Source organism: Oncorhynchus keta, chromosome 30 (assembly GCF_023373465.1).
Source record: "Oncorhynchus keta strain PuntledgeMale-10-30-2019 chromosome 30, Oket_V2, whole genome shotgun sequence".
In the NCBI taxonomy this organism is placed as follows: Eukaryota; Metazoa; Chordata; class Actinopteri; order Salmoniformes; family Salmonidae; genus Oncorhynchus; species Oncorhynchus keta.
This window is the reverse complement of record NC_068450.1, coordinates 54,930,160-54,955,763: the sequence shown is the minus strand read 5'-3', so window position 1 is coordinate 54,955,763 and position 25,604 is coordinate 54,930,160. Positions and strand designations below refer to the sequence as shown.

The 25,604-nt window shown below is 44.5% G+C and overlaps 2 protein-coding genes across 2 annotated transcripts in view; both read right to left on the bottom strand.

Moving 5' to 3' along the window:
- The window catches only part of LOC118363168 (lymphocyte antigen 75-like), a 40,173-nt gene extending 23,603 nt beyond the window's left edge, over positions 1 to 16,570 (bottom strand). The window contains exons 1-15 of the mRNA XM_052488601.1: positions 16,295 to 16,570; positions 13,449 to 13,874; positions 9,869 to 10,042; positions 7,863 to 8,024; positions 6,874 to 6,993; positions 5,383 to 5,523; positions 4,695 to 5,071; positions 4,198 to 4,302; positions 3,890 to 3,978; positions 3,470 to 3,639; positions 3,088 to 3,287; positions 2,717 to 2,859; positions 1,830 to 1,908; positions 1,656 to 1,727; positions 784 to 907 (exon numbers count right to left, since the gene is read on the bottom strand). Of these exons, the coding sequence (XP_052344561.1) occupies positions 784 to 907; positions 1,656 to 1,727; positions 1,830 to 1,908; positions 2,717 to 2,859; positions 3,088 to 3,287; positions 3,470 to 3,639; positions 3,890 to 3,978; positions 4,198 to 4,302; positions 4,695 to 5,071; positions 5,383 to 5,523; positions 6,874 to 6,993; positions 7,863 to 8,024; positions 9,869 to 10,042; positions 13,449 to 13,874; positions 16,295 to 16,388 (2,476 nt within the window). The 5' untranslated portion in view covers positions 16,389 to 16,570. The remainder of the gene's footprint in view (positions 1 to 783; positions 908 to 1,655; positions 1,728 to 1,829; positions 1,909 to 2,716; positions 2,860 to 3,087; positions 3,288 to 3,469; positions 3,640 to 3,889; positions 3,979 to 4,197; positions 4,303 to 4,694; positions 5,072 to 5,382; positions 5,524 to 6,873; positions 6,994 to 7,862; positions 8,025 to 9,868; positions 10,043 to 13,448; positions 13,875 to 16,294) is intronic.
- A 721-nt stretch (positions 16,571 to 17,291) lies between these two features.
- Positions 17,292 to 25,604, bottom strand: part of pla2r1 (phospholipase A2 receptor 1) — a 26,173-nt gene continuing 17,860 nt past the window's right edge. The window contains exons 20-28 of the mRNA XM_052488597.1: positions 24,833 to 25,090; positions 24,453 to 24,597; positions 23,882 to 24,117; positions 20,969 to 21,146; positions 20,706 to 20,840; positions 20,162 to 20,284; positions 19,635 to 19,811; positions 19,299 to 19,334; positions 17,292 to 19,132 (exon numbers count right to left, since the gene is read on the bottom strand). Coding sequence (XP_052344557.1) covers positions 18,915 to 19,132; positions 19,299 to 19,334; positions 19,635 to 19,811; positions 20,162 to 20,284; positions 20,706 to 20,840; positions 20,969 to 21,146; positions 23,882 to 24,117; positions 24,453 to 24,597; positions 24,833 to 25,090 — 1,506 coding nt within the window. The 3' untranslated portion in view covers positions 17,292 to 18,914. The remainder of the gene's footprint in view (positions 19,133 to 19,298; positions 19,335 to 19,634; positions 19,812 to 20,161; positions 20,285 to 20,705; positions 20,841 to 20,968; positions 21,147 to 23,881; positions 24,118 to 24,452; positions 24,598 to 24,832; positions 25,091 to 25,604) is intronic.

Below are 25,604 nucleotides of genomic sequence, written 5' to 3'. Positions count from 1 at the left end.
CTGTTTATGTTGGCCAACCGGTTCAACGTGGGTCAAGCAGACACTACACAAGAGACACTTTTGAATTGAAACTAAGGAGGAGCTAGGACAGGTTTACAATCACGTGGCCAGTGTGTGTGTGTGTGTGTGTGTGTGTGTGTGTGTGTGTGTGTGTGTGTGTGTGTGTGTGTGGTTACCACGGGGGATCTGGCAGACCCACTCCAGCCTGACGTCACAGTGAGTGTGTGTGTGTGTGTGGTTACCACGGGGGATCTGGCAGACCCACTCCAGCCTGACGTCACAGTGAGTGTGTGTGTGTGTGTGTGGTTACCACGGGGGATCTGGCAGACCCACTCCTGCCTGACGTCACAGTGAGTGTGTGTGTGTGTGTGGTTACCACGGGGGATCTGGCAGACCCACTCCAGCCTGACGTCACAGTGAGTGTGTGTGTGTGGTTACCACGGGGGATCTGGCAGACCCACTCCAGCCTGACGTCACAGTGAGTGTGTGTGTGTGTGTGTGTGTGTGGTTACCATGGGGATCTGGCAGACCCACTCCAGCCTGACGTCACAGTGTGTGTGTGTGTGTGTGTGTGGTTACCACGGGGGATCTGGCAGACCCACTCCAGTCTGACGTCACAGTGTGTGTGTGTGTGTGTGTGTGTGTGTGGTTACCACAGGGGATCTGGCAGACCCACTCCAGCCTGACGTCACAGTGAGTGTGTGTGTGTGGTTACCACAGGGGATCTGGCAGACCCACTCCAGCCTGACGTCACAGTGTGTGTGTGTGTGCGTGCGTGGTTACCACGGGGGATCTGGCAGACCCACTCCAGCCTGACGTCACAGTGGAATGGGGTGGCGTAGAATGGCAGATGAGGGAATTCGTGCATCAGGAAGACAAAAAAACTCTTTAAGGTTCCTTTCAGTGTCTGGTTAAAGAGAGAGAAAGAGACATTGGTTTCAAGACGACAAACCATTTCAGCATTGCCAGCAGCATACCACCGTGCATACCACTGCTGGCTTGCTTCTGAAGCTAAGCAGGGTTGGTCCTGGTCAGTCCCTGGATGGGAGACCAGATGCTGCTGGAAGTGGTGTTGGAGGACCAGTAGGAGGCACTCTTTCCTCTGGTCTAAAAAATATCCCAATGCCCCAGGACACTGCCCTGTGTAGGGTGCTGTCTTTTGGGAAGGGAAGATAAACGGGTGTCCTGTCTCGCTGAGGTCATTAAAAAGATCCCATGACACTTATCGTAAGAGTAGGGGTGTTAACCCTGGTGTCCTGGCTAAATTCCCAATCTGGCCCTCAAACCATCACGGTCACCTAATAATCCCCAGTTTACAATTGGCTCATTCTCCCCTGTTACTAATCCCCAGGTCGTTGCTGCAAATGAGAACGTGTTCTCAGTCAACTTACCTGGTAAAATAACAGATAAATAAAATCGATATGACAACTGTAGACAGATATTCATTGCCAACATGTTTCTGGGCCAGTGGCTTTTATAGGTAGTAAAACTCCTGGCCCTGATGATAATGACAGTGAAATGGAGCATGTGATGTAGGAAGAAGCTGACATGGACACAGAATGAGGGTGGGTTTAAGTAGTGACAACTGTCACGACCGCCCACCAGCAGCTGGTCTGCAGTGTTGAGGCTGTATTCCAGTATCTGAACCAACCCACCTTAAAGGCTGTGCAGCCCCGGTTGTACTCGTCATCCTCGTGGAACTCTTGGGGGAAAATGGCCATGGACACCTTCGGATGAATCACGACATGTCTATTATAATAATGGTTACTTATTATAGTCTCTCTACGGGAGTTACACACTGAGGTACAATGTTTTTGTCCTCTACTCACAGGCCTGTTGTCGCTCCACTCCCAGGAACCAGCAGCTGGGTTTCTCCTGTTCAGCCCCACCCAGAAGAACCGGTCATCACTGGGACAGACAGGACACAAACACCGTTAACAAACATCATTCTCACATCTTTTTTTGGGGGGGGTTATTAAAATGTTTGTGTGCTAAAAAGGCAGTGTTTAAACAATGTTCCAGTGTCTTAAGTATATTGTTGCTAGTGATTTAACCTTCCCCCTGCAGAGCATTGCAGGACAGGGTGTGTCCTGGTATGAACCATACTTGTTACTTTTGACTGGAATCAGCTCACATTAGCATAAAGACGATGATCCTGTGTGAATTTGAAAACACAGATGTGTGTGGTAACTGTGCTGGGTGTTGGGGACAGTTACAGTGGTGGGAACTAGAGCGGTGTGTAAGCTCTGACCTACGAGCGATATGGCAGTGTGGTGTGTACTGCATAAAGCTGGCATTAAGTTGCTGTTGTTGGAATGTAACTATAAACATACATTCACATTGTTTAGTTGAGGTGGCTAGACCAGTCTGACTATTGTGATTGAGTGTGTTATCGCAGAGAGAAAAAGAATGACGTGTGTGCGTGCATGTGAGTATATGCGCAAGTGGTAGGTGCAGCGTGTGTGTGTGTGTGTGTGCATGTGAGTATATGCGCAAGTGGTAGGTGCAGCGTGTGTGTGTGTGTGTGTGTGTGTGTGTGTGTGTGTGTGTGTGCATGTGAGTATATGCGCAAGTGGTAGGTGCAGTGTGTGTGCGTGTGAGTATATGTGCAAGTGGTAGGTGCGGCGTGTGTCTGTGTGTGTGTGCAGGTGAGTATATGCGCAAGTGGTAGGTGCAGCGTGTGTGTGGGTGTGTGTGTGCACGCAAGGGCCCCTACCTGATGGAGTCTCTCATAACATAGTGCAGGGCTTTCATCTCCTGTGGGTGGTTGAAGCTGGGCAGATGGGCCCCCAGGGCCTCACAGAACCTCTCTGCCTCCTCCCAGGACCGCTTACGACTCAGCCTCTCCTCGTGGAACACCTGGCACAGCATCGCCATGGTTACCAATACTAACACACCAAGACCCTACGGTAATGTTGTTATAACACACTAACATACCGCAATCAGGTCACCATGAGACCTCAATGTGCAACGACACAGTAACTTAAACCAACACGGACACTAAGGCGCATCGAGTGGACACTGCCGAGTGAAGTAAACTGGATCTGCGTCAATTCATTTCAAGGACACACACAGGCCGACACATACCTTGTAGCAGTAGGAAATGCCAGGCCTGGATGTCCATCCATCGGGACAGGGGAGGTTAGGGTCAGGCTCAGGCTCTAGGGGCTGTGGAGCGGCGATGTCTCTCTTACAGATGGAGCCAGCTTTAAACATGGTGCAGTTCTTTACCACCCATTTACCCAGAGGATTGGCTGTGGACATCACTGCACAGCCCCCTGCTAGGGCTGAAACACACACAGACACACACGTAAGTAACTCGCATACACACGTATGTAACACACACACACACAGACACACACGTAACTCATGCACACCAATCACTCGTTTCTCTCCATTTCTCACCACTGAAACCCCAACAAGGTTAAACCCTCATCCAATTACAGAATACTTCTCAGTCGGGACGAACCTGGTTCAAACACGCCCCAGTTGGTGTATGCGACGTTGGTTTCCGAGCCATCCTGAGCGACCCACTGGTACTCCCCTGTAGTCTTTATGTCCTGGAGGCCCGTCCAGAAATACTGTCTCTTTACGTTGATCTCTTCTGCAAGGAGTCTATTGATGAAGGCCTGCTCAAACCTGTGGAGAACACATTGAGGAACGATTGAGCCTTGCGTCCTAAATGGCACCCTATTCCCTATATAGTGCACTACTTTAGACCTTGCAAGAGGGAACAAGACAATTAGTGAGACCGCACTGAATGTTGAGAGTTGATGTGGAATGCTGTTGGGTTTTGGCACCTTCTCTGAAATACAGAGTTGACTTGACAGTGGCTGGACAATACAGAGCTAAAAGGAGGAATGAAAGAGAAAACGAGGAATGGCTGTACCTGTTGTTTATGGTGAGGTCACACCTGTCCCTGAACGACACTTCTTTAGAGTCCACTTTGTAGCACGAGTTCCCATGTCTCCTCCAGTCCTTCAGGAAGGGGAAGAGATGTAAACAAAACGAATAAATGAAATCAATAATCATTGAACTGTTACCCTACAGCTAGACGCCATTTGTTGTTTGTCCTCAGAAATAAATAAAAAATAAATAAAAAATGAATAAATTAAACAAATGAAATCAATCAAAAGAGCTCGACAAGGTACAGCGTGTCCTGGGAAGAGGAGGTTGGGGCCGGGGAACAATGCTTACCCCTTCAGGAGGGCATCCTGTCGTAGAAGACTCATTCACCTCTCCTTTCTTCTGACACATGAAAGGCAGCTCCTGGGTACAGCTCCCAACCCTCCAGCCATGAGACTGGACAACAGAAAAAGGAGATAAAGGCATGGGTCTAGAGATACCGTACATAGACTTCCTTTAGGGGTTGTAAATGCCCAACATTTAAGGTCTGCTATGAGTACAATGTCATGTTGATGAAATGAAGTGAGCAATGGGACCTACTGCCTATTTCTTAGCAAATGGTTAGCCTGTCAAAGCATGTTATTGTTGAAACATATCCAGAAGTAAACAAGCAAGATCTGTTGTAGGCTAAACCATCTTGCATAATGATCACACACACACACACACACACACACACACACACACACACACACACACACACACACACACACACACACACACACACACACACACACACACACACACACACACACACACACACACACACACACACACACACACACACACACCTCTCCAAAGTAGTAGACACAGTGAGAGTGTCCTGAGGGTTGGATAGGATGATTCCTGTCCCAGTAGGTGAAGGAGACAGGTGTCTCGTCAACCCAGCTAAGGATGGCTGGGTTCCCCGTCCCGTTCAGACCGATCCACACGCCCAACACATCTCGTGATTGGTTTCTCTGAGTGTGCGGTGTACCTGCATGGAACTGAGTGCTGATCATCTCCATGCTGTCCAGGCTGTGTAGACTGACCAGGCCTCCTCCGATGGTCTTACAGTAATTCTCGGCCTGAGCAAACATCTTTGGTTCATCCTTCACCAGCTTGTAACAGAACGTGTTCCAAGGGGCCCAGCCCTCGTCACATATGGTGGATTTATACACCAAAGGCTCTGCAGAGAAAAACAAGATCAAGAAAAGATAGATAGAAATAATATTGTGTGAGTTAAAAGGCTAGGATGGCCTGACATGTAAATCAAACATTTGAGCACTTGGAAGAGCACTCTAAAGATAAAAAACAGAGGGAAAAATACAGTTGAATTGAGTTGCAAATCTAGGATGGCCTTCAAATGTAAAGTGCTTCAGCACCTTGGAAAAGTGCTACATAAATCCCTTTGGCAGAGGACAGAAATACAGTGTATCTAATTGGAGGATAAAAGAGTAAGACTTTCCCTATTAATGTGATAAACTGGTTGACTCTCACCTGTTGCTACCGACTGGGTGACGTTGACGTTTTTCTTACAGATGTAGGGAAGTTTTTTATCGCAGATCTCACTCTCGTAGTAGTTTTTCGAATTCATGAATCCACAGTCTGACTCCCTAAGGATCGATGTGTGTGGCATCCCTACACACACACACACACACACACACACACACACACACACACACACACACACACACACACACACACACACACACACACACACACACACACACACACACTTAGTTTAGCTTTCCTAATGAACCAGCAAATCAGTAGTTATTTACTCCTCTTTGGTAAACTGAGGGTTGACAAAAACACAACCCAGAGAGGTCAAAGGAAGGACAGTGACTGTCAGGAATCTGTCTTTGTGCTTGTCTCCAGGTGTGATCTTGTCCCCTGTGTATTTATACCTGTGTTCTCTGTTGCTAGTTTTGTCTTAATTCCTGTTTTCATCTGTCTGACCTTGACTGCCATCTTGTCTTTACCCCCAGGTGACCTCTGCCTGACCCCATCTTCTATTCCCGACCTCTGCCTATCCCCTGTGTATTTATACCTGTGATTCTGCCTGTCCTGACCCTGCTAGTCTTGTACCTTTACCCCACTATTTTGTCTGCCTAATTCCTGTTTTCTAGTTTTTCTAGTGATCTACCCTCTGCCTGACCTGACCCTGACTGCCATCTTGTACCTTTACCTTTACCTCTGCCCCCTGACCTATTCTGGATTTATCTGACCCTGCCTGCCTCTGTACCTTTACCCTACTATTCTGACCTGACCCTGCCTGCAGTCTTGTACCTTTACCCCACTATTCTGGATTATCGACCTCTGCCTGACCTGACCCTGCCTGCCGTCTTGTACCTTTACCCCACTATTCTGAATTATCGACCTCTGCCTGACCTGACCCTGCCTGTCGTCCTGCACCTTTGCTCCTGTTGTTGTAATAAACATTGTTACTTCGAAACATGAAACGTGATAATGACGTCATCACCACTCTGACACAGCAGTTGCCCCAAATGGCAGCATATTCCCATATACAGTGCACTACTTTTGACTAGGCCACGTGCTAATGGTTATATACAGAGGCCCATTCAGGCAAGTTGACTTGTTGTTCAAGCTCGTTCACGACAGTCCTCAAGCACACACACTGCCTGTCCCTGTGCAGTGCTGCGTCCAGTCACAACGACCCTCCCTGCCTGCTCACAACACAACGCTGGCCTCTGTGTTTCCCTGGTGGCATTGTGACACAGGCTGGAGAATGAGATGAGTGCCAGGCAGTAGGGTGGTATGATTGTGGCATACCTGTACCAACCAATGCGTTTACTATACAGTATATGTGCCACGGCTATATCGTTGTACTATAAATAGTTGTAACCTAGTTGTGACATTGCTATATATGTATATGTACCATAGTACCATATATGTACCATAGTTGTACCATGGTTATTACATAGTTGTACCACAGTTGTACAAAGTACCATGCTATAACGTCCTCACCGTTGTCCCAGCGCACGTTGTTGAGGGGTGAGCCGTCTGACCACTGCCAGCCCTGAGACGAGTCCAGCTGGTGTAGGCCGATCCACATCCTGTCTGGCCTGCTGTTATGGGCCACGTCCACTTCAGTCCACACAGAACAGAGACGAGACAAGATTAGACAAGCTAATCTAGCTACAAAGTAAATGACGGAATCTTCATTTTTACTGACCTTGAGGGCATATATCATATCGGCAATTAGTCAATAAAAAAATATCTATGTTTTACCCCCTCTTAACAGTCAGGGAAATAGGTTCCTTATATGTCTTCTAACCTGGGATAATAGTGTAATAATGATGGATGGTGATGGTTCTGAACAATAACAGTTGTGCTTGCTGTGCAGTGTCTCTCTTCTAAAAGCTTCCTTGTATAAATCTCTCTCTCTGTAATCCAATGAGAGCAAATAACATCTGCAAAGTGCACCATCCTGCAGTGCACACAAAGACTTTCCTTTCCTGTGTGGTGAAGGAACAGTCATAGAGAAAGAGCTGTGACTGCTCTCTTTCTCTGAGGGTGTGGGTGCGCGCGCCCGCTCAAGCCGCAGCTGCCAAAACTGAAGTGATAGTATGAAAACTGACAATGACCCGTGATATGTATGTATTTTTGTTTCTAAACAATTGAGAGTGTAATTCCAGTGTGTCTAATCCTGAAAGTACAGGCACAAATACTACACTATAGACTCCTACACTACAATACTATTTTTGTGCCAAGTAGTTGTAGTCCCAAGTACTGTAGCCCCAATTACTTCCAAGTAAGTAGTATGTGCCAAGTAGTTGTAGACCCAAGTACTGTAGCCCCAATTACTTCCAAGTAAGTAGTATGTGCCGAGTAGTTCCAAGTATTGCATATTTGCAGTACATGATTCATATTACTCTTCCTGTAATACAGGTTTGGGATGCTTGTTTTGTTTGAATGAGGCCATAGACAGCCACTATAGTGGAAGGCAGTCTTACAGATGGGGAAGGCTTGGTCCTCTGAGCTGGAGACGCTGAGCAGGTCAGCTCCCTGGCTGCGACAAGAGTCCAGCGCTTCCTGCCATGTCACCGCGACCTGGGACACAAACTCATAACAGGGTCCCTCCTCAGGGCCATCGAACAGGGCCTTGCAGCCTTCCTCTGTGAGAGAGATCAGAGAGGGGTTTCAGAATTGAGGTAGTATGTGTGTGTGTGTGTGTATGTCGGGGGTTTTGTGCGTATCCAACAATACCGCTGAACACATTGTTTTGCTACAGCATTTCTCAACTAGCATCCAACAGACAAATGTATCGTTCCATATTTCAGGAAAACTTATCGTCAAACATATGCCAAATAAAAACAGTGTCTGAACTAGAGGTCGACAGATTATGATTTTTCAACGCCGATACCGATACAGATTATTGGAGGACCAAAAAAAGCCGGCACCGATTAATAGGCCGATTTTAAAAAAAAATGGATTTGTAATAATGACAATTACAACAATACTGAATGAACACTTATTTTAACTTAATATAATACATAAATAAAAATCTATTTAGCCTCAAATAAATAATGAAACATGTTCAATTTGGTTTAAATAATGCAAAAAACTAAGTGATGGAGAAGAAAGTAAAAGTGCAATATGTGCCATGTAAGAAAGCTAATGTTTAAGTTCCTTGCTCAGAACATGAGAACATATGAAAGCTGGTGGTTCCTTTTAACATGAATAATCAATATTCCCAGGTAAGAAGTTTTAGGTTGTAGTTATTATAGGACTATTTCTCTCTATACCATTTGTATTTCATATACCTTTGACTATTGGATGTTCTTATAGGCACTTTAGTATTGCCAGTTTAACAGTATAGCTTCTGTCCCTCTCCTCGCTCCTACCTGGGCTCGAACCAGGAACACATCAACAACAGCCACCCTCGAAGCAGATTTACCCATGCAGAGCAAGGGGAATAACCACTCCAAGTCTCAGAGCGAGTGATGCCTGAAAAGCTATTAGCGTGCACCCCGCTAACTAGCAAGCCATTTCACATCGGTTACACCAGCCTAATCTCGGGAGTTGATAGGCTTGAAGTCATAAACAGCTCAATGCTTGAAGCACAGTGAAGAGCTGCTGGCAAAACGCACTAAAGTGCTGTTTGAATGAATGCTTACGAGCCTGCTGGTGCCTACAATCACTCAGTCAGACTGCTCTATCAAATCATAGACTTAATTATAACATAATAACACACAGAAATTCGAGCCTTAGGTCATTAATATGGTCGAAACTGGAAACTATCATCTCGAAAACAAGACGTTTATTCTTTCAGTGAAATTCCATACTTTATCCATAAGTCTAAATATTCCTGTGGCATCCATAAGTCTAAATATTCCTGTTACATTGCACAACCTTCAATGTTATGTCATAATTACGTAAAATTCTGGCAAATTAGGCGGCCCAAACTGTTGCATATACACTGACTCTGCGTGCAATGAAAGCAAGAGAAGTGACACAATTTCACCTGGTTAATATTGCCTGCTAACCTGGATTTCCTTTAGCTAAATATGCAGGTTTAAAAATATATACTTCTGTGTATTGATTTTAGGAAAGGCATGGATGTTTATGGTTTAGGTACACCATAAGCAACGACTGTCCTTTGTCACGAATACGCACCGCATCGATTATATGCAACGCAGGACACACTAGATAAACTAGTAATATCATCAACCATATGTAGTTAACTAGTGATTATGATTGATTGATTGTTATTTATAAGATAAGTTTAATGCTTATCTTGGCTTACTGCATTCGTGTAACAGGCAAGCTCCTCGTGGAGTGCAATGTAATCAGGTGGTTAGAGTGTTGGACTAGTTAACTGTATGAAATACCAAAATATATTTTATTTTAAGTACTCTACTAGTACTAGTTCCAGTAATCAGTATATGTGAAGGGAAACGGTGCAAGAAGACTAGTAGTAGATTGATTCCAGAATCATGATTTGTGTCTATAAACGTACCATGTTTTAAACAATATCCCATCTTTTTGTCAGCGTCAAAGTCGGAGGTTGTGGAACACCAGTATAGTCCAGGTGATTGGTCGTCGGGGAGGCACTCGTGGTACCAGCTGCCGTTGTAGTGGAAGGGAAATTCACAGGGCTCCCCGGTCGACGTCCCATTGGTGGTGTGGACAACTATGGGTAGAGGAGAAAAATAATTAGAATGAATCCCATGGCACCCATTTCAAATGAGTTTATTAGGAATATTGGAGGCAGTATTCAATCTGGACATATCTAAAGATACGACCTCGCACAGTTTGACTGTCAACTCAACTGGATTTAGTATGTAGGACAGGTCTGTGTACAGGTCCTTAATGTAGGAGAACACATTAATTGAATACAAAAGCTGCTGCTTTCAATGGAGGGCCAGAGTTTAGATCATGTTAAACTGTATCATTTAGCAGAAGGCTACTGGCAAACAACTGGCATACAGTGCCATAGATACGATTTCAAATGGAACAGGGTCAAGGGTATTTATTTAATGTGATGCACAGGGGGCATCAATTGGGTATGGCACAGTATGGCAGTCACCATACCCTAGTTCAACACCAACAATTTAAAATAGGTGACTAAAATCATTCTAATGCAGATTAAAATGCAAATGCAGTTTAGCAATATTGGCGGGCTAGCATTAGAACTATGTGGACAGCTCTGAGGCAGGCTGTCTGTCGCTAGTAGAGAACATGTTTTAGGACGCGTCGGAGCGAGTGGAAAGGCTGTCTGTCGCTAGTAGAGAACATGTTTTAGGACACGTCGGAGCGAGAGGAAAGGCTGTCTGTCGCTAGTAGAGAACATGTTTTAGGACGCGTCGGAGCGAGTGGAAAGGCTGTCTGTCGCTAGTAGAGAACATGTTTTAGGACGCGTCGGAGCGAGAGGAAAGGCTGTCTGTCGCTAGTAGAGAACATGTTTTAGGACGCGTCGGAGCGAGAGGAAAGGCTGTCTGTCGCTAGTAGAGAAAATGTTTTAGGACACGTCGGAGCGAGAGGAAAGGCTGTCTGTCGCTAGTAGAGAACATGTTTTAGGACGCGTCGGAGCGAGAGGAAAGGCTGTCTGTCGCTAGTAGAGAACATGTTTTAGGACGCGTCGGAGCGAGAGGAAAGGCTGTCTGTCGCTAGTAGAGAACCTGTTTTAGGACGCGTCGGAGCGAGAGGAAAGGCTGTCTGTCGCTAGTAGAGAACATGTTTTAGGACGCGTCGGAGCGAGAGGAAAGGCTGCAGTGAACAACGCAACCTTTCTCTCAAAACAGTGCAGAGGTGGAAAATGGCTGTAGATAGCTAGAAAACTGCCGTTTGACTTGAAAGGAAACAAAACTAGAGTTTTGTATGTAGCAGCTAACCGCTGTATGACGTGTTTGTAGATTGTTAAGTCCCCTATCGACTGAGCCAAATGAAGCTACAGCAGCCAAGGTGATAAAGGCCGGAGTCAATTAAGCTGTTCTCCAAATTGTATTTTAGAGTTTTTAAAATTGTGTAGAAATGCAGCAAATGAGCTTCGACTTGATAAACAAAAATCCCTTTGCCCCTGTCACGTTACCATACCCTACGTTTAGTTAAAATGACAGGCCTTGCTGAGTCATATTAGCCGTGTTAACAAACACGGTTACAAGGAAGACTATGCTAATTCTGGTTGGAAAGACTCCCCTTCAATTCCAAACGGGACTAATAAAACATCTGACGGCCAAGCAGAGTACAGTGCACCTGAACATTAGCATACAACAGACCATGCTAAATCTATTGTCTCCAAGTAATACAAGATGTTGTTCATAAAGATATTAATGTAAACATACACTACTGTCCAAAAGTTTGGGGTCACTTAGAAATGTCCTTGTTTAAAAAAATAAAAAATAAAAAAATTTAAAAAAATTGTCCATTAAAATAACATCAAATTGATCCGAAATACAGTGTAGACATAGTTAATGTTGTAAATGACTATTGGAGCTGGAAATAGCTGATTTTGAATGGTATATATACAGAGTCCCATTATCAGCAACCATCACTCCTGGGTTACAATGGCATGTTGTGTTAGCTAATCCAAGTTTATTATTTTAAAAGCCTAATTGATCATTAGAAAACCACCTTTGCAGTTATGTTAGCGCAGCTGAAAACTGCTGTGCTAATTAAAGAAGCAATAAAACTGGCATTCTTTGGACTAGTTGAGTATTTGGAGCATCAACATTTGTGGGTTCAATTACAGACTCAAAATGGCCAAAAATAAAGAACTTTCTTCTGAAACTCGTCAGTTTATTCTTGTTCTGAGAAATTAAGGTTATTCCATGCGAGAAACTGCCAAGAAACTGAAGATCTCGTACAATGCTGTGTACTACTCCCTTCGCAGAACAGCGCAAACTGGCTCTGACTAGAATAGAAAGAGGAGTGGGAGGCCCCAGTGCACAACTGAGCAAGAGGACAAGTACATTAGAGTGTCTCGTTTGAGAAACAGACGCCTCACAAGCCCTCAACTGGCAGCTTCATTGAACAGTACCCGCAAAACACCAGTCTCTGGCCTTCTAGGCAGAGTTGCAAAGAAAAAGCCATATCTCAGACTGGCCAATAAAAAGAAAAGATTAAGATGGACAAAAGAACACAGACACTGGACAGAGGAAGATTGGAGAGAAGTGTTATGGACAGACAAATCTAAGTTTGAGGTGTTCGGATCACAAAGAACATTTGTGAGATGCAGAAAAAAAATGAAAAGATGCTGGAGGAGTGCTTGACCACATCTGTCAAGCATGGTGGAGGCAATGTGATGGTCTGGGGGTGCTATGGTGGTGGTAAAGTGGGAGATTTGTACAGGGTAAAAGGGATCTTGAAGAAGGAAGGCTATCACTCCATTTTGCAATGCCATGCCATCCCCTGTAGACGGCGCTTAATTGGAGACAATTTCCTCCTACAGGAGGACAGTGACCCAAAGCACAGCTCCAAACTATGCAATAACTATTTAGGGAAGAAGCAGTCAGCTGTCTATAATGGAGTGGCCAGCACAGTCACCGGATCTCAACCCTATTGAGCTGTTGTGGGAGCAGCTTGACCGTATGGTATGTAAGAAGTGTCCATCAAGCCAATCCAACATGTGGGAGGTGCTTCAGGAAGCATGGGGTGAAATCTCTTCAGATTACCTCAACAAATTGACAACTAGAATGCCAAAGGTCTGCAAGGCTCTAATTGCTGCAAACGGAGGATTCTTTGACAAAAGCAAAGTTTGAAGGACACAATTATTATTTCAATTAAAAATCATTATTTAAAACCTTGTCAACAACTTGACTATATTTCCTATTCATTTTGCAACTCATTTCATATATGTTTTCAAGGAAAACAAGAAAATTTCGAAGTGACCCCAAACTTTTGAACGGTAGTGTATATCTAAATTCAGCGCATTCTTGTAAAATGTGGCTAGAGGTTTTATACATGTAAATAAGCATAGATAGTTTTGCCCATCTCATGTAGGCCTATGTTTATTATATTATATTATGCTCTATTCTATTCCATTAGGAGAATAAGCCGCTCAGAGGACAGAACACACTCAGAGGACAGAACACACTCACTGCGCATCGGCCGCTGGCAGATATTATCGGTCGACTCATCCCTCCTCCAGGCGTCTGAGGAGTCACGCTTGGCACTGACCAGCCCGTCGGTCACTGTGAGGCCCATCTGGTCTACCGTATAGATGGCCCAGTCCAGGCAGCGCCACAACAGCATGGTGTTCTCCATGGGGCTACAGCTGAACAGAGACAGGGCCTTGGTCTTCTCCTCCAGACCCAAGCACTGGGACGTGCCCACGTGGAAGAGACGGTGGCCGGACCCCCACTTCCACTGGGACCCCCTGGAGCCGTCACACTCCCCCAGGGTCACGTTGAACCCGGACCCTCCAGACTTAGCCCCTGCTATCCCGGAAACTCCAGTCCCAGACGTGGACGTAGCCACCAGGCACTTCCCTGTGCTCACATGCTGTATGGTGAAGGTGTCGTTACCTGGAAATTATCATGAACATGAGTAAATATAGTGATATTATAGTCATAATAAAAGTGTTAGTAAGTATAGTGACATCACTACAACGATATAAATTCACTCAACAAAATATTTTAGTATGTTTACAATAGATTTTTGTATCACTATTCATTCGAATGCTTGGTCGATATCTACAACGTCCCATCTAATTGTCAGCTTAGCTGCTGGTTCTCTTTTCCTAAATACAGCTTGCCGTGGAGGCACGGAACCAAGACTCAATTTCAAGGAAATCAACAAATCAGATAAGCAAAAAAACATAATCTAAACACACAAGGGGTCTATTGGGCCTGTGCTTTTCATGGTCTCCAACATTGATTGCTGATAATATTCTCAGTGTGCAGGCCAATTGCTTTTATCCTCCATCATGTGGCAGCCTTAAATCCATTAAACATTCTACCAACAATACAGAGTGGTTTTATCATTTCCTAATCTGGACTAAAGAATGTCATTGAATTAGAGGCCAATTGAATACAACTGGGTATGATGTGTCACTCTGAAACACTTTCGATGAGCTGAAAATAGCCTTTATTTTCAACAATTAGATACAGTATAAAGTGTGCAAATGTGAACGTGCACGTGTAATAAGGAACACCATATAAGGAACTATTAAACAGTAAACAACATATAATTAAATGGTTTAATTCTCCATAATGTATTGATTGACCTGATTCACTGAACAAACTAAGAAGAAAAACTCAACTGACAGTAGCTGTCGTAAATGTAAAACCAGAAACGATATCATGTGTACTGTATAATTGTCACGCCCTGATCTGTTTCCCCTGTCTCTGTGATTGTCTCCACCCTCCTCCAGGTGTCACCTGTTTTCCCCCATTAGTCCCCAGTGTATTTATCCCTGTGTTTCCTGTCTCTCTGTGCCAGTTCATCTTGTTTTGCCAAGTCAACCAGCGTTTTTTCTAGCTCCTATTTTTCCCAGTCCTCCTGTTTTTGACCCTTGCCTGTCCTGACCACTCTGTCTGTCCTGACCTCGAGCCTGCCTATCGCCTGGTACTGTTTGGACTCTGACCTGGTTTATGAACTCTCGCCTGTCCCTGACCTGCCTTTTGACCAACCTCTTTTGTTCTAATAAATATCGGAGCTTAACCATCTGCCTCCTGTGTCTGCCGTTGGGTCTCGCCTTGTGCCTTTACAATAATAGGTTAGCAGTTGAACTCAGAAGCAAAACAGACTGCATCTCTGAGTTGAACATATTCAGCCTATGATGAGTATGAGATTAGCTATTTATAAACTGGTACTGCAACATTGTGTATGTCTAATAAGGTGGCCTATGCTCATTAAAGAGAGGCTTACTGGGAGAGAGTGAGAGAACTGTAAGGTATGATCATGCAAACCTTGCAGCAATGACTTTGCACCATTGTACCAAATACTCAATAGCAGTGTTGCCAACTCATTTTCAGGGTAAATTGCTAGAGGCAGGTTGATTTGTTGCTAAATTACGTTGTGATGTCATTGCGTGATATCGTAAAACAGCGTCATTAAGTGACATACACAATAATGTTACTCAAATTGACTGGCCATCTCGTCAAAAAATATGATTTGACATTAATTTTGTTCAGGTACAGACTCCCACTCTTTTCTGTACAATTTTGATTGAGACATGTTGATTGATGTTGTAAGTTATGTTCAAGATCAAACATTCGTGACCAACTATATTCATTGGGTTTTGCTCGTAGAACCCGTACCACTGCTGCTGCAGTCAGCCAACAATGATGATTTGCAATTTACTGAAATTGCTGCTGCCTGTGCACGAGCTGAGCGCCTGCTGCTGACGTCACTCACAATTCACTTTTGCAGCCATGCACGTGTGTTGTGACTGAGTGTGTGACAGAGAAAATAATGTGTCATTTAGAGGGAAAATGCATGCATTTTAGCGTTTGAGTCACTTTTCAAAAGTTGCTAATATTTCCAAATACATGTTTAAATGTAGCCACATTTGTTGCTTGGTGATGTTTGAAAAAAAAGTTGCCAGGGTAGTCTGAAAATTTGCTAAATCTAGCAACAAAATGTCTAAATAGGCATCACTGCTCAAATAGGGCTGCACATTTTAAACGCCATAGGAGTTTCAAGAGGTCGTTATTTTAATTATGATGGATATACTTTATAAAATGGTCATTACGCATTTTGAAAGCAGATGCGAAATGAGGAAATTGATTATACGGCAAGCGTACGTTACTTCCTGCTTTTGAAATTGAACAAAGGGGCTTGAAGTCCCATTATTGAACCTAAACCCCATTCAAAACAATAATGTGCTACCACGGACTCTCTAAGTAGCAGTCGAGCCTGGAAACGCGATTATCTTTCAACGAGTTTAGCCAGGAACGGGGCGCGCATGCCTAGTGATGAAAATGGAAAGCACCCTACTTACCGGAATATGTAGTTGATGCGCAAGTTCCAAAACAAATCGTTTTATCACAAAAGAATAAGAAAAAACATAGGTAAAATGTTGCTTGGAGTGTCATTTTCTCTATGGTTATAATACCACGTCTTCTCTATTCGGATTCACACGTCTCCAGTAGCCAGCCTACAGTTTGCTCATACCCAATTCTGCGTTTTAAAGTAACACGAGCCTACTTTAAACTTGTTGACTGACAGTTAGTTGTGACTATCCTCAAGTCCGCTTCCTAGGCTGTTACGGTGTTCTGCGTTTTTCCCCGTGGAAGATTGCGAGCTTGTGATTCGCCAATATTAAACTACGCATAACAGGACCACTCCCAGTCTGCGAACTGAAAAGTACAACTGAATTGATGTTATTTTGCAATATAATACACAATTCACAGTACGTGTGTATTATGCGGAGTCAACGACAAAAGACACTGATAAACAAAGAAAAGTATGTTGATGCTGCGTCTCCGACTATCATAAGACACTGTCAATTCTCTCAAAGACAAGCAAATAAGAACAGCAATGAAAATCATGCAGTGAATCATCTCAACCATGAAGCCTGCATTCTCAGCCAACAACAACCGTCAGGCCAGTCTGTAGATGCCATTGCCAGACAAAAGTATTTCTACTAAATGGTACCCTATTCCCTATATAGTGCACTACATTTGACCAGAGCCCTTATGTGTCCTCTTCAAAAGTAGTGCACTAAATAGGGAATAGGATGCCATTTGGAACCTAAAGAGAGACCCACGAGTCCATCCTACTCACTTCTCCCTCATCCACATGATGTCACCCCTGCCCTAGTCCCTCACCACACAGCATCTCAATGCAAATAACTCATTTCAAAGCAAATATGGTAGAAATAAACAGGATAAAGACAATATTCGGATACCACCCCCACAGTGCACTGCAGACCATCTCAATGCAGATGACTCATTTCAAAGCCAACGTGGTATAGCAAGACACAGTTCAGATACAACTTGGGATACAGCTTCATTTTTATTTACACTGAAGGCACATAGCATGTGTTACGAACATTATCAATACAAAATAACAAAAGACAGTAAACATTTTTCAAGCATCCGTGTTATCCTCTTCCATGTGTTTCTTTCCACACAACAGAAAAACCTACATCAACATATTTCATATCTATTAACTCCGTGTACCCAATATAGAACAACGACAACAGGTAACACAGCAAAGACTGTACCTCATAATAAACAACCCACACATAAGTCTACTTAGAATACTGGATTCATTCTCAAAGAGCTACCATTTACATAACAGCACTTTGTTAACATCATTTTTTGTTTCATCAATAAAAGTTTCTTTGCTCCTACATTTTGACAGACGTGTGGACCAAATGAACAAAATGGAAGTGAACGACAAATATTTTTCTCGCAACGATAAATAAAACATAAATAAATGCCTGCATTTTCTCTTTACTTTTTCTTCCCTTCCTCTTATGAATATCATGTATGTACTTATAAGCCACTTAAGAAATACTGTGAGGGTGCGAGCGTGTGTTCTGTGTGTAGGGAAATATACGCAACAGGAATGCACATAAACAAACAAAAAAAACTCTAAACTAAAACATCATCTTTCCGTATGGCATTAATGGAGTTTTGTGCAATAAAGTGCTGACAAAGAAACACCGTACTTTAATGACACTTTTTGATTTCAAAAACACAACTTGAAATTGATTTGGGGTCTTATTTCTGTTCATAAATGTAACAAATATTTTTTTTAAAATACATAGAAGATGACTTCAGAATGTATTGCAAAAGTATGACTTTGTCTTTGCTGTAAAGAACAACTGAATCGCGGCCATTGTTATCTTAAACAAGTATAAAATAGTTTTGGGTCCTGTACACGGCATTACAGAAAACTAAAAACTGTACTCTCAAATACAGTGGGCACCAGCATTAGTGGGAGCAGTTGGCATTGTACCATAATAACGAATCAGCAAGTTAACAGTGCAAAGAATATCTATCGACTTCCAAACGGATACATTAGAATGACAGCACCTTTCAAAGTTACTTGGGATAACGGCACTAATCCTTTGTAGACAAAACTTACTTCACATGAAGATGCACTCCCTCACTCTCAGCCACACGATTGGTTCCTAATTCATCAACTACTTGTATAAAGCACAGGAGGTTGGTGGCATCTGAATTGGGGAGAACGGGCTCCTTTGTAATGACCGGAGTTGAATGGTATCAAATACATCAAACGCGTGGTTTCCAGATGTCTGATGCCATTCCAGTTGCTCATTTCCTGCCATTATTACGAGCAGTTCTCCCCTCAGCCGCCTCCTGTGGGATTCAAGTGGATAAAGCTATTTGGGCTCTGACATTATTCTCTACGTTCCCTTGCTGTGGTCCATTTCAGACTCCACAGAGACATACCAATGTTCACAGTCATACAGAGAGTTCGGCCCATTCCCATGCTTTACCCAACTTTCGAGAACGTCACCATTTTGCTGTCTTCCAATAAGTCCTATAGTGCATCTGAAAAAGGCACCGTATTCCCTATAGAGTGCACTACTTTTGACCAAAGCCGTGCACCTATATAGGGGAACGAGGGCCATTTCGGACACAGCCCTATTCTCCAGAGTGAGCTTCCAGATCTGCGATGAGAACGTTTCCATCGGAGTCTGTGGCCTGGGAACTAGTATGTCTGTAGTACGCGTTTCCCAGGGACGGCAGTCTGCGGAAGCGAGTCACGTTCCTCTTGTAGACGAACCAGAGCGCCGCCACCAGCACGGCGAAGATCAGCATGGCCACCAGGACTGCGGCTGGGACGATACCGTGGTGCAACCCTGGAAGAGACACAGAGGGGTGAGTTTACTGGACATTGAAGGCTCATGGTAGAGGACATTGTTAGTCATGGTAGAGGCTGCTCCCAAAATACCTTGAGATGCCAAATGATTAGAATGCAAATGAGAAAAACAGCATAACTGTTAATAGCCTCAATTAAATACCTACCATTTAGTGGCGCCACTTCTACCTCCGGGATCATATCTGCAAAGAAGGCGATCTGTTTAACTTGACTGATCTATAGAATACATACATGTACACTGTACAAACGCATAACACAAAGCTTTGTCATAATGGCAGTTGGAGGCTAGTGAGAGGCTTCACTTACACAGGTAGCCCAATTCTGATATTTATTTCAAATATTGGCAAAAAAGATCTGATTTGATTGGTCAAAAGACCAATTATTGGCAAACGATCTGATTTGATTGGTCAAAAGACAAACCAGTGGCAAAAGATCAGACTTGGGCTGCCTGTGTAAATGCAGCCAAAATGTCTCTACTCCACCTGAGTTAGTTTTGCAGACAAAGCCCAGTCTGTCAGTGCACTGAGAGAGGAGCCACATCCCATCAGACACCCTGGTGGACACACAGGTGTCTGCTGTCAGCAGGCTGGGGTCTGGGGCCCTGAAGTTCCAGTTGGAGTAGTCCACAGGAGAACCATCGAGCCATGCCATGGAGCCCGCTAAATCGGACCGGACAAACATAAAATGTTTAATAAAGAAGTTGTGAATTGGTTCATTCGACCCCTCTCCTTCCACCCTACAACTCTGCCCTAGGTCATTGCTGTTTTTTCCCCCCAGTGCTTCTATCAACTCACCAGCTAAAACACTAAGTCAATAAATAGTATCAAAATACTACTTGAAAAATGTTGAAATTCATTATGTTACTAACCCTATTAAGCTGTGTCTTATCCCAGTTCTGTCCGAAGCCCTTACATTGCCTGTCTTTTGCCAGCTGTTGGTTTATATTGCACGCCAAAACCAGCAAGCTGCTTATTTTAAAGAGAGGAAACTTGGGGAAGCATGTGCTTACTGTCAGTGTTGAAGAACATCCCCAGCCAGACGGCTTGATGTGGGAAGCCATACGACCACAGCTGCTCCAGGACAAACCTGTTTTCCGTCTCTGTCTGTATGGTCAGGACCTCTGACGTGTTCGCTGGAAGAGGGAAAAACCCACCAAACCTTCATTATTACATGTGTATTACTGAGCATGAAGAAGGCAATTCTCCGTGAATGTTTTGCCCCCTCAGATCTATAGCTACAGTACAGTATTAGCCACTGGAATGGAGCTACTACATGGATCCTATAGGGGGAGCTCTCACCAAACATTACATTTTGCATAATCACAACAGGGAGTCATCACAAGGGAATTCCCATTGAGAAAGATCCATTAAATCCTTGATCCATCCTCGCATGAGACCTAATTGGCTCCATGGTGTACTGGACACTTACCACAGTAGGATGAAGTTGCTGAACTAAGGACAGTTTTGCAATTTCCCCTTATGTGCTAAGGTTAGAATTTGGGCAGGGGAAACTGATCCTAAATCTGTACTTGAGGGCAACATCTGTTGCTGTACCTTTGTGTTTGCAGTGCTCTCTGGCCTCCTCCAGGGTCAGTCTCTGGACCACGGGCTCAAAGCTGTAGCAGCTGGCGCCAAACCTCACCCACGTCGATGGACACACAACCTCGTAGGTGGTGAACGCATTACTCTCTATGGGATTTACATTTTTTTTAGAAAAGCAGCATTGTGCATTCGAAACTCTTGAGGATTGACTAACAGCACAGCAAGCTTTAGTAGCCACTGTTTTATAATGTGCTAGGAACCCAGGCTATACTCACTAGGTGGTGGGACATGGCACAGGGCTCCCTGGAGCGGCATCTCACAGTCGGCCCTCCTCCAGCCCCCGGTGACGTCCATGTACACACAGTCCCCCAGGATGAAATCATCATCATCGGCCGCAACCCAGTGGGTGAAGACCGTGTCACTGCCGTCAGACCACTGGTAGTTGATCCCATCCTGTAGGGACGTACCGTCACAGGCAGGGAGGAGGTGACACACACTCTCAGGGTGAGCCTACGTTGCTAAGGCGGGTTGCTAAGGGAGATGACGGGGTTGTAGGTCATGTCATGCAACGGAGCAGAAAGAGTAGAGGGAGGCAGGTTCGGCTTGGGGGAAGTGTGGTGTTTATAGACCAATGTGTCTGGCATTGTGTAGAGCGCTGTGAATCAATTCTCTCCTTTCCTGTCCTCATTCCATATTTCACGAGCAAGACATTCCTTGAGTCTATGGGATCCTTGGATCCACATGTTGTGAGTGGCTTAGAATTCCTCCCAGTCGGGTTTGGTGGTTGATGAAAACTACTCCCATACCGTGTGAGTGAAGCACAAAAATGTGCCCCAAATGGCACCCCGTTCCCTACATAGTGCACTACATTTGACCAGAGCCCTATCGGTCCTGGACAAAAGTAGTGCACTATAAAGTGAATAGGGTGTCATTTGGGACGCAAAATAGTTATGCATGGGCTGTGGGCCAGGAGGAAAGCTCTGGGAAGCACACTGGACAACTGCAGTGATGGGATAAGTTACCGTTTGATAAATACCTCTGTTTGTCACAGGATATTAGCTGTATTGGTATATAAACACCAAATATACAGCGCATTCAGAAAGTATTCAGATCCCTTGACTTTGTTACAGCCTTATTCTAAAATGGATTAAATTGTTTTTTCCCCCCTCATCAATCTACACACAATAAAAAATGGAAATATCACATTCACATAAGCATTCAGACCCTTTCCTCAGTACTTTGATGAAGCACCTTTGGCAGCGATTACAGCCTCAAGTTTTCTTGGGTATGACATTACAAGCTTGGCACACCTGTATTTGGGGAGTTTCTCCCATTCTTTTCTGCAGATCCTCTCAAGCTTGGCTGCACAGGTATTTTCAGGTCTTTCCAGAGATGTTCGATCGGGTCCGGGCTCTGGCTGGGCCAGGACATTCAGAGACTTGTCCCAAAGCCTGTCTTGGCTGTGTGCTTAGGGTCGTTGTCCTATTGGAAGGAGAACCTTCGCCCCACTATGAAGTCCTGAGTACTCTGGAGCAGGTTTTCATCAAGGATCTCTCTGTACTTTGCTCCGTTTATCTTTCTCTCGATCCTGACTAGTCTCCCAGTCCCTGCCGCTGAAAAACATCCTCACAGCATGATGCTGCCACCACCATGCTTCATCGTAGGGATGGTGCCAGGTTTTCTCCAGACGTGACGCTTGGCATTCAGGTTAAAGAGTTCAATCTTGATTTCATCAGACCAAAGAATCTTGTTTCTCATGGTCTGGGAGTCCTTTAGGTGCCTTTTGGCAAACTCAAGCGGGCTTTCATGTGCCTTTTACTGAGGAGTGGCTTCCGTCTGGCCACTCTACCATAAATGCCTGATTGGTGCAGTACTGAAGAGATAGTTGTCCTTCCGGAAGGTTCTCCCATCTGCACAGAGGAACTCTGGAACTCTGTCAGAGTGACCATCGGGTTATTGGTCACCTCCCTGACCAAGGCCCTTTTCCCCCAATTGCTCAGTTTGGCCAGGCGGCCAGCTGTAGGAAGAGTCTTGGTGGTTCCAAACTTCTTCCATTTAAGAATGATGGAGGCCACTGTGTTCTTGGGGACCTTCAATTCTGCAGACATTTTTTGGTACCCTTCCTCAGATCTGTCCCTCGACACAATCCTCTTGAGCTCTATGGACAATTCCTTCAACCTCATGGCTTGATTTGTGCTCTGACATTCCCTGTCAACTGCGGGACCTTATATAGACAGGTGTGTGCCTTTCCAAATCATGTCCAATCAATTGAATGTACCACAGGTGGACTCCAATCAAGTTGTAGAAACATCTCGAGGATGATCAATGGTAACTAGATGCACCTGGGCTCAATTTCGAGTCTCATAGCAAAGGGTCTGAATACTTATGTAAATAAAGTATTTCTGCTTTTTATTTTTAAGAAATGTGCAAAAAAAATGTAAAAACAGTTTTCGCTTTGTCATTATGGGGTATTGTGTGTAGATTGATGAGGAACAATTATTTAATCCATTTTAGAATAAGGCCGTAACATAACAAAATGTGGGAAAAGGGGAGGGGTCTGAATACTTTCCGAATGCACTGTATTCACATAAGAGTTGTAGAAATGTGAATGTGTGTATGTGAATAGAAAGTGCCCAAATGGGACATAGGTAGGCCCACTTTTGATTGGAGGAGATCAGATACATTTGGTAATGATATGGTGCAAGCATGCTGTGAATAGTCACAGAGATGAAATCCCCATGCTTTGAAAGAATGACATGGACTGGAGAGGGAGAGAGCGACAACATCCGAGTAAACAGACTGTCAGGCATTTCTGTATTTACAGCATTACTTCATTGCGGCCATGCTGTTTATAGAAGACCTCTAGCTAGTGCTCTTAGCTGTTTCCTTGCCGTGACGCAAATCTACTGCACACACTCCTAACATCATCAAAGGTCAATTCATGCCACAGACCAACTTCGACGTGCTTGTTAACGAGCATTATCTACACGCACAAACGCTCACAGACAGACAGACAGACAGACAGACAGACAGACAGACAGACAGACAGACAGACAGACAGACAGACAGACAGACAGACAGACAGACAGACAGACACACACACACACACACACACACACACACACACACACACACACACACACAGCACAGGCAGGTAGCAGTACTTAGCAATATAGTATAATACATACGTCTTGACTATACAGTCCAATCCAGTGGGGGAATGCCAATCTATTGACAAGGACAGTAAGGAAAGCCTGGTGGAAGGGGTCGGTAACGCTCACCAGCTCAGACTCAGACTCTAAGCACATATTCAGTGCCTCGTACCAGCTCATGTTGCCACGGGCAACCCTGTATCTGTGGTTCTTGTACTCAATATTGTCAGGGAGAGGGTGAAGGTAGGAGTGGGATGGGGGTTTAGTTGTGTCTGTTGCAGGGAAAGAGAGAGGGAGAGGAAAAGATCAGAGAGATTGTTTCAGGGAGAAGCAAAGGCATGGATTCGACCCAAAATCAACAGAAACACTCATTTCATTGTTCAACAATTCCTGAAGGGGATTTCTCTCAGTGAGCAGACTCAACGGGGTGACATTTTGAGAGCACAAAATAGGAAGCTATAACCAAAAACAACAGTTTCATTAATGAGGTAATACAGACCTGATTGGTTATATATCTCAGTCCTGGGCTCTGAAAATAGGCCCCAATGTGTCTGAATGAGGGGTGAGCGAGTGACACAGAATGCATGAAGACAGAGGGGAGTCCTACCTTGGGGTCTCTGACAGACAAAGCCGTATCCACTTTCTGTGCACTTCTCGTCGAACCACTTCCCTGTCAGGTGGAAGTTGTGGTTGTTGGAGAGCACCGTGCACAGAGGATCGTCCCCGCCCAGGGGCCCGCTCAGCCAATCATCCTGCAGAGGAGGGGCGCCCACACACACACACACACACACACACACACACACACACACACACACACACACACACACACACACACACACACACACACACACACACACACACACACACACACACACACACAGAAAGGTACACAGACACACACACAAACAATCCCCCCCTTATCAATACACTATACAGAGAACATCACCAAAGCACAAAGACAATATCTGATGTTTCATTTAACCTTACCGTCAGAGGGTTCTTGGGTTCTACAGGGGACCAGTTGGTGTAGCTGACAGGTTTCCCATTGGTCCATTTCATGGTGTCCTCATCCCGTAGACCAATCCAAACGCCCACTGTACTGCCCTGGAGCAGCATGGTGATGTACGCTTGCTCGATCTCGTCTTGGATGGCGACCAGCGTGCCTTGGAAAGAGGAGCAGATAGACTGGGCGTCTCTCCAGCTCTTCCCCTCCTCAGAACTGTTGGGGAGGTGCAGCAGGAGACACTACCAGAAGACACACAAAACAAAGGCCGGAAATCTGGCAAGGTTTTGGTATAGTTCCACCAACTAGATTTTCCTTGTACGGTGTGAAAGAAAAATGACGTATTTAACTGATCTATTTGATATTAGTGGTTAACAATTAATATTTAACTAATAGTAGGACACTTCTGTCCTACTAGTGTCTGTGTTTTCATGGGCTCCACTCTAGTTCCCTGCAGCTAATCTGGGCGTATTGTCACTGGAGATGGCTTGAGCTGACAAATGAGTTAATAGACAAGAATGTGTTTTACTAGAGAACGCTTAGGAGTAGAACAATCCCTCATTGTCTCGAAATCACCCTTGCATCTGGGAAACTAAGTCAAGGTGGGGTTAAGACAACAACCCACATGCAGATAACTACAGGATGAACCCAGAGTGGCTTATGATGCTCCTTGGTCTGCATGGGGGGGTGTTGAACCAACACATGACTGAGCATTGTTTGTATATATAGTACTCTGCATTTGTGTAAAGGTTCGGT